This window comes from Penaeus monodon, chromosome 5 (genome assembly GCF_015228065.2).
Source record: "Penaeus monodon isolate SGIC_2016 chromosome 5, NSTDA_Pmon_1, whole genome shotgun sequence".
Lineage (NCBI taxonomy): Eukaryota > Metazoa > Arthropoda > Malacostraca > Decapoda > Penaeidae > Penaeus > Penaeus monodon.
This window is the reverse complement of record NC_051390.1, coordinates 29,686,342-29,696,061: the sequence shown is the minus strand read 5'-3', so window position 1 is coordinate 29,696,061 and position 9,720 is coordinate 29,686,342. Positions and strand designations below refer to the sequence as shown.

Below are 9,720 nucleotides of genomic sequence, written 5' to 3'. Positions count from 1 at the left end.
TCCCTATGGACGACCCTGCCCACCAGGTTGTCTCTCTGCGAGACAACCTGGGTGGAGGAGACCTGTGGGACGTCCTAGGAGATCATGGCTTGGGCAGCTCGACGAGACCTGTCGTGAGGAACTAGAGATGGCCGTGTGCCTGCCTGGAGACTTGCCTCGAGGAATCCTCGTGGCTGGAAGCGAAGGGTGGATGCGCCATGCGCCCCCGTCGGCGTTAGCCCCTTGATGATGATGATGATATATATATATATATGTATATATATATATATATACACACAAACTTATATGTATATATGCAGATATATATATATCATATATGCATATATATTAATATATCTATGCATATGTAAATATGTATATATATATATCATTATGATCATCATCACGGGGTGAACACCGATGGGGGTAAATGGCCGCATCCACCCTTCGTTTCCAACCATGAGGGTCCCTCATAGTGAGTCTCCAGGCAGGCCCTAAGCCCATCTCTAATTCCTCGCAACAAGTCTCGTTGAGCTGCCCAAGTCATGGTCTCCTGGGTCGTCCCACAGGCCTCCTCCACCCAGGGTTGTCTCAAAAAGAGACAACCTGATGGGCAGGGTCATCCACAGGGAACCAAGTTCGGTGCCCATATAGCCTGAGTTGGTGATCCCGGATTATGCAAGTAACAGGTCCCATGCCAGTCTCACTGTGTAACTGCCGGTTGGACACGTGGTACCCCCTGATCCGGCGAAGGGACTTGTTAAATAAGGCATCAAGATGAGACTTCAAGACACTGGATAGCGTCCAGTTTCACTCCCATTGAGCAAAACTGGCTATATCAAGGCCTTGAAGACACATAACTTGGTCCTTCTGCATAGGTACCAACATCTCCAAATGCTCTTGTTGATCGAGTTCATAGCCCCTGTTGCCAGACCAATCCGTCTGTTGACTTCTTGGTCTGACAGCCCAGAGTTATGGACTGCACTACCAGGGTATGAAAAACTCTCTGTAACTTCAATGTCCTTGCCGCAAGCATGGATCGACTGAACGGATTCCCCATAACAGACTCCAAAAGTCCTGAATCTTGATCTTGGTCCAGGAGACCTCTAGGCCTAAGGGCTGCGCCTCATTGCTGAATGCATCAAGAGCTGCCACCAGTGACTCCAGGGGACTCAGATAGGATAGTAACATCATCGGGAAAGTCAAGGTCTCAGACCTTGATATTGCCTAGTGTTGCTCCACACTGACTTTGGCTAGTAGCTCAGCCCATTATCCAGTCCATACAGATGTTGAAAAGTGTTGGTGCAAGGACACAGCCTTGCCTCACCCCTGAATTAACAGGGAAGAAGTTTGACAGACCCCCACCACACTTTACAGCACTTTCAATACCAGTTTAACTCTTGCTATTAGGCCAATAATCTGCGTCGGAATTCCAGAGTCTCAGGATCTCCCATAGCGATTCATGATGCAACGAGTCAAACGCCTTCTTGAGGTAGATGTAGGCTGCAAGCAGCCCTAGACTAAACTCACAACGGCGTTTCACAATTACTCGAAGCGCTAGTATTCAGTCTATTGTGGACTTGCCAAAAGTGAATCCTGACTGCTCCGGTCTCTGATGTCTCTTGCTGCTGGGATCAGTTCCTAAGCCATGGGGGCCGACAGACATCTCACAACCAGCTCATATATATACATATTTATTTATATATATATATATATATATATATATATATATATATATATATATATATATATATATATATGTGTGTATATATATTATATATACACACACATATATATATATAATATATGTATATATATTTATATATGCATATATATATATATATATATATATATATATATATATATATATATATATATAGCATATATGGTAGGTGCTTCACTTGCAAGGTGATGTGAAGCGATGGTGTGGCAGCCTAGATAGTGTTAAGTGCTTGTATGCCTTCTCGCTTGCAGCTTCCACCACTGGCTGGCCCAGTGCAAAAAAGGGTCCCAGGCTAACCTGTGGGGGATCTCTGAGCAGCAGGAGGCCCCAGAGGTATGGAGCTATGGCCCACCGGTGTGTGGACACGCTCTGGCTCCATACCAACTCCTGCCCTCTACCACCCTGGGGTAATGGGGCATCTCGGGGGTGGTGGGCCTTGCCTGTTCTCCTCCCCCCCAGAAAGACCCACCGGCAACGCAACACGTAAATGGATATGCTGTCGCTCCCACCCAGCAAACAAGGCGGGCTGTGGGTCCTGCTGGGAGAGCAAATGTAGGGGTGCAGGATTGGAATGAGAGTTACTCATTGCCTGCACCCCTGCAGGCGGCAACCCACCATGAAGTTTGTGGGGCAAAACCCTCGGGAACCCCACTGGTGGATGGGTGGCCTCACAGCCTGCCAACCCCCTTTATTTGGGGCAGCATCAGCGGGGGCGGCAGAGGTGGCGTGCACCCAGAGTGACTACCTGAGACTATACGTCAGGCGAGCTTTCCAGGTAGGCGCTCGGGACATCTGGTCCTTGCGGCAGGATGAGCGGTTAACTCTGCTAAAGCGGGAATTGAAGCGACTGGGAGTAGAGGTGGCTGCCATCTCAGAAGTGAGAAGACCTGGTAGCGGCACGATCAGTATGGGTGAGTACACCTACTACTGGTTGGGCTACAGTGATGGTCACCACCTCCAGGATGTAGCCATAGCCATCTCCAGCCGACTTCAGCCCTCGGTAGTTGAGGTGACACCGATTAATGAGCATATTATGGCACTGAGACTGAAGCATGCTTTTGGCTTCATGTCTCTTATTGCTGTATACACTCCTACCGATGTATGTAAACTTCATGTGAAAGAGGCATTCTACGCCAAACTCTCATCTGTGGCAGACAATTGCGAGATATTTGCATTGTTCTGGGCGACTTCAATGCGGTATCCGGCTGCGACTGAGCTGGTTATGAGATGTCTGTCGGCCCCCATGGCTCAGGAGCTGATCCTAGCAGCGAGAATAGCCTCCTTCTCCAGGACTTGGCTAGGTCCCACAAAATGAGGATATCTGGCTCCTGGTACAAGCGCTCTAACCTGCATCGCTGGACATGGTATAGCGATATGGGTACAGTGGCCAAGGAGATTGACCACAATCTTGTTAGCACGTGATGGAGGATCCTCCAGAACTGCAGGGTTTACCGTAGTGCTGAGTTCTGTGGCACTGACCATAGACTGGTTGTGGCTACCCTGTGGGTCCACTTCAAAACTCCCCGTCCCTCCAGTGGCCACCCTAAGGTGTTTCACTTGGACAGACTAAGGGAGGAGTGTGCCCGTGGGTTCAGCATGGCAGTCTCTGACCGATTCACAGAACTTGACAACCTGATGGATACAGTTGCTCTGTGGGAGCTCTTCAAGCACGTAACACTTGAAGCAGCCCTGGAGACATTAGAGGCCACTGAAGTGTGCCGCATGGCTCGGCTGAATGATAATCAAGTCTAGCATTGCTCCATGGTGTGTAGGACTCGGACACTGCTGAGAAGGGACAAGGAACAGTTCATCAGGAATCTTGCTGAGGAGGTTGAAGGCCATTTCTTGGTAAACGACCTTCGCCCTGCCTACCAAGCCCTGAGAAAGCTGAACTCTAACCCCTCCTCACAGATGACTGCAGTCCGATCAGCGGATGGACAGATCATGTTGGGGTTCGTGAAAGTTGGGCTGAGTATTTTGAGCAGTTGTACCAGGTAGACCCTCCAACTGTTAGCTTGGATGCAAGCAATGTCACAATACCTGTGCCACCCATCAGCGAGGAACCTCCTACTCTAACAGTGGTTAGGAGAGCGATTTCCAAGCTGAAGAGTGGGAAAGCTGCAGGCATATGTGATATCCCTGCTGAACTGCTAAAGGCTGGGGGTGAACCTATGGCTTGGGGCCTGCATACAGTCCTGACTGTCATCTGGCAGTCTGGTACCATTCCCCCTGACCTGATGAGGGAAGTGGTCATCCCTTTCTGGAAGGGGAAAGGGGATTGTTGGGATTGTAGCAACTACCGTGGCATTACACTGCTCAGCATACCAGGCCAACATTCTTCTGAAACGGATCCACAACCACCTACTGAGGCATCAGAGACCAGAGCAGTCTGGATTTACTCCTGGCAAGTCCACAATAGACTGAATACTAGCGCTTCGAGTAATTGTGGAACGCTGTTGTGAGTTAGGTCGTGGGTTGCTTGCAACCTACATCGACCTCAAGAAGGCGTTTGACTCTGTGCATCGGGAATCGCTATGGGAGATCCTGAGACTCAGGGGAATTCCGACACAGATTATTGGCCTAATAGCAAGACTTTATACTGGTACTGAAAGTGTTGTAATGTGTGGTGGGGTTCTGTTGAACTTCTTCCCAATTAATTCAGGGGTGAGGCAAGGCTGTGTCCTTGCACCAACACATTTCAACACCTGTGGACTGGATAATGGGCAGAGCTACTAGCCAAAGTCAGTGTGGAGCAACACTAGGCAATATCAAGGCCTCAGACCTTGACTTTGCCAATGATGTTGCTATACTATCTGAGTCCTTGGAGTCACTGCTGGCAGCTCTTGATGCATTTAGCAATGAGGCAAAGCCCTTAGGCCTAGAGGTCTCCTGGACCAAGATCAAGATTCAGGACTTTAGGGGCCTGTTAGGGGAACCTGTTCAGTCGATCCATGTTTGCGGAGAGGACGTTGAAATTACGGAGAGTTTTACATACCTTGGTAGCGTAGTCCATATATGTGCATATATATATATATATATATCTATCATCATCATCATCAAGGGACTAACGCTGATGGGGGCGCATGGCCGCATCCACCCTTCGCTTCCAGCCACGAGGATCCCTCGAGGTGAGTCTCCAGGCAGGCCCACGGCCTATCTCTAATTCCAGGGTTGTCTCGCAGAGAGACAACCTGATGGGCTGGGTCGTCCACAGGGAAACAAGCTAGGTGCCCATATAGCCTGAGTTGGCGATCCCGAATTATGCAAGTAATGGGTCCCATGCCAGTCTCACTGTGTAACTGCCGGTTGGTCCTGCCAACTGTACCCCATGATCCAGCGAAGGGACTTGCTACAAAAGGCATCAAGACTAGACTCCAAGACACAGGATAGCGTCCAGGTTTCGCTTCCACAGAGCAAAACTGGCAGTATCAAGGCCTTGAAGACACACAGCTTGGTCCTTCTGCATAGGTACCGACATCTCCAAATGCTCTTGTTGGTCGAGTTCATAGCTCCTGTTGCCAGACCAATCCATTGACTTCTTGGTTTGATATGTATATATATATATATATATATATATATATATATATATATAATATAGTTTTATATATATATATATATATATATATATATATATATATAATTGTATATATATATATATATATATATATTATATATATATATATATATATATATTTGGTATATATATATATATATATATATATTATATATATATATATATATATATATAATATATATATATATATTGTATGTATATATATATGTATATATATATATTGTTTGTATATATATATATATATATATATATATATATATATATTATATATATATAGTTTTATATTATATATATATATATATATATATATAGTTTGTTATATATATATATATATATTTTGAAACATATATAAATATATATATATATATTATATATATATATATGTATATATGTATATATGTATATATGTATGTATATATATATATATATATATATATATATATATATATATATATATATAACCCTTAGATGATGGTATTAGAAATCTGTTGGTGTCAGATTTCTGGCAACTGTCCTGCCGTTGGGAGCAGGAGTCCGCTACATATAGTGGAACTTCCCACGTGTATAGCCGTGCCTAGTAGATCAAGCCGTTTGTTATGATGTCTATACACATGGCCCAGCAGTAATGGGTGCTTCATGCAGATAGGATAACAAATTTTTGGACACATTTGTGTATTTTTTGTCACTACTGATTGTCCTACAACACACCATTTTGACCTAATTTGCTTCAAAATGCTTGAAGGAGTTAATCCTGCTCAACATTACTCACCTGTTCTGCCACAAATCTGAAGCCTTTGTCTTCCCTGATGCTTTCATAAGTCTCGCCTAAAAGAGGGTTGAATGGTTTATGAGCTGCACGGTAGATGGATGAGGAATAAGCTGACACTGCAAAGGCAGCTACTAACACCATCCTATCCCCAGGATCCTCAAGTCCAGCAGCCTTATCTAATAATTCACTGTACTCTAATTCTTCACACATCCTCTGCAATGGAATTAATTTCTGTGACAGCTATATCCTGTAGTCATAAAATTAATATCCAAGCCATTATTTTCGTCTTACATATAATACTTTTAAATTAGTCTTCATTTTTACAATGCATGACTAAGAAAAAATACCTGCAGCATGTTCAGAGGCTCATTAAGGGTCACTGGCATGCTAACTTTGGACAAGTCCTTTCCAATATTTTTGTAAAGGAAATTCCAAACAGAAAAGTCTTCTGTGAGAGGTTTAGGAGCTGGAAGTCTGGTCCTCCGTCCAGTAAAGCACTTCCCATCCTCTTCAATCTCTGCAGCTGTATTGTGAGAGAGATCCAAACTATTAGCAAAATCTCATTAAACTAAATTCATCTTGGGAATGTTTAATTTACTCATACTACAGAGACAGAAGGACTGCAAAATGGGCTCAGTTTGCTGCATAAAACAATGATTCTGAATGCTTGCACTTGGTGGACGTCTGCTAGGCTGGTTTGTATGTTTGGCAACATAATGGAGTTCAGTCAATGTCTCAATATTCAGAGTGAAAAAGGTAATGCCCTACACAGACATAACTATTCTGGTTTTGTCTCCTTTTTCATCAGCTACAACAGTTCTTCAAACCTCCTTGCAAACCACTTCTCACGAGATGAATGAGGAAGAAAACTATAGAATTTGGGAAGAAACAAAGGACTAGAATATGGCTACTATAGTAGTAAAACTGAATTGTTATGAATAATAAAGCAACCTGAAAGGCCAAAAATGTTAGCCTATAATCTGATGAGAAAACAAGATTGATTTCTTTAGAAACCTTGCAGGCTCTAATGCTGAAGTCTATAGATATGTCCTAAAAGCTATGTAACTCATACAGTTTATCTTTAATTTCCTGATTCTATTTTTTGGGACAATTACAAACAACAAATATATCTAAGCTACTGAATATATATAATCACTGTAAAAATGTTATTCTTTAATTTTCTTCCGATTCATCTGACCAATTTCATTATAGACATAAAATTAATCAAAAATAAGAAATATCAAAGTAATCATGGATAATTCTTATGATGAAAAATAAATTCATCAATGGAAGCAAGCAAACATGCATATATTCATGCCTGCACACACTATCATCCATATGAAAATATACTGTAAATTTTAATTGCAAGCATATGCAGAGTGAGTATATATTTATATAACAGGAAACATACATGACATTCTTTTATGCAAATGAAATAGCACTGGTAAGGTTATTGCCCCCTAAAAGGGATGATCAGTCCCATATTCCTTTGCCTCCATTTAATATTGTGACCTAGCAGGTACTCTGGCTAAAAATCCTTAACCCATTGCCAACGGGTGGCATGTACGCACATGCCATGGCATGGCGGGACCATCTGCTGGGGGCACGTACGCACATGCCATAGAGTATGCATGGACATGCCATGAGTTTTTATTTGTTACAATCACGGCAAAAGATTATTTTTTTGCCAGTGAAAGTGTGATTAAGTCGGTTTTAACACTCATTTTTACCATGCAAAAAAAAAAAACACAACGAACCGATGATTTCAACTCCATGATGCCACACACTGCTTATTTTATTCGGACTATAGATTGAATAATGATCAACTATGGAGTCTATATAACAACAAAAGTATCCTTCAGTCTCAATTTATCAGGAAGTATGGCAAGTAGAGACTTTAGAAAATAATGAAAACTGAAATTACAACATATCTTCGTAGTATTACGAAGCAACGGCATGGATGCTAGTATTTGGCATGAGTGGTCGCACATGATCGGGTGACGATATAAGCCCCCGGCAGCGAGTCCTGGGCCTCTATGAATACTACCCGTCAAAAATGGGTTAAAGAAAAAAAAGGAAAGAAAAAAAAGTGAGAAGCCTGAATCCAATCATTCTGGATGGCATCTGCCCCCTTCTGCATGCTTTATACACATTTTTATGGCTTCAATAGAGGTAGTTTTTGACCAAGAGCCTAAATGCTTGTTTTCAATACTTTTATTGAGAATATAATATTATAAGCTTGTCCAGAATAACAGATGAAAAAAAGGAAAATAAAATAAAAGAAAGAAAGAAAGAGAGAAAGAAAGAAAGAAAAAGAAGAAACAGAAGAAGAGAGAGAGAGAGAAAAAAAAAACAGTTCTGATTTTCATCTCATGGACAACCTTCACATTAACCCTGCATGGCAGCAATTTTGCTCTGATTATTTCCTGGCACCAGTGGGTTAACATAATGGCACTGGTTAATTGCACTATCAACTATAGTTTTGTTATATGAATTTTGTATACACAAAGATGGCTCCACAAGCATTTAGTCATCAAGGAGTCAATTAGCTGGCCTTCTGGCCTCCACTGATTTTGCCCTTCTTTGAATTTTTGTCTACGGCCATTAATTTTGCTGCTGAAGTTAGTGACTGGATAAATGAATTAATCAGAAAATGTCGCTGGAGAAGGAGCTGTGGGCAACCCTGGGGAGTAGAGGACCTTTACTAAGAAAATCCAATTTGTTTTATAATGGCAGGCAATTTAGGGGTGGATATCAGCAAAACTGCCTATCAGGTTAAATTCCTTTATTAGTTAAACAAATCATGTGCTACCAAAGAATAAGTTTTGGCAAATATATGAAAATTATCCCTCAGCTCTGGCCATTATTAACATGTTATTAATGAATGAATTCAATACAATTTACCTATGCATGTGTATATTAGCACATTTTTAAGGATAATTCAAACCATGGCTCACACTGCTGATGATGGAAACTTCTCTAATTTGGTTATTAAAGGATTTGATGTACAAGTAGCCCTCATTATTCATTGCTAATATGGCCTACAGAAATGCAACAAAAAACAAAACTGCATATAATCATACACTACATCCTATAGTACATTAACACATGGTTTAATTGGGTCCTGGTATGGTTGACTAGAAATCTGTCTCCTGATAGTAAATAAAAGTGGGTAACACTATACTGCACAAAAGCAACCTCCAGGAAAGCAAACACAATCATATGCTTACTCACCAATGATGACAAATTGGAAAGGCACATGATTAGGCTTATGGGGAAGTGGAAGGGAGGGAACAGTTAACTTTGTTCTCATCCCTTTCCTCCAGTACAACTAAAACTTTTTATGAAGGAGGAATTATGAGTGCTGGAGATGGATGGGGTACAATCATCCACTTCATGTTCTACAAAATGTCATTTAGAGAATGAAGTGATTGTTGTTTGCTTCTCCCTACTTTCCCTAATGCAAAGAATTATAATAGCAAATGCAAGAATACATCTAAGTATGGCCTGTTACATGTGCCTGAGAAGACAATGTCAGGGTGAATGTGCTGAGTTTGGATGGTCAGTTTACACCCACACCAAATAAGGACATATGAATTTCTTGTAGCATTTTACAAAAAATTTTTAAAGCGGAAGAATGAAGATACAATTACAAATACACATCTGTGTGTGTGT

The 9,720-nt window shown here is 41.9% G+C and overlaps 1 protein-coding gene across 1 annotated transcript in view; it reads right to left on the bottom strand.

Moving 5' to 3' along the window:
* Nucleotides 1-9,720, bottom strand: part of LOC119573513 (oxysterol-binding protein-related protein 6-like) — a gene marked incomplete in the record, with an annotated part of 110,822 nt that overhangs the window by 39,557 nt on the left and 61,545 nt on the right. The window contains 2 exon segments of the mRNA XM_037920728.1: nucleotides 6,046-6,258; nucleotides 6,393-6,568. Of these exon segments, the coding sequence (XP_037776656.1) occupies nucleotides 6,046-6,258; nucleotides 6,393-6,568 (389 nt within the window).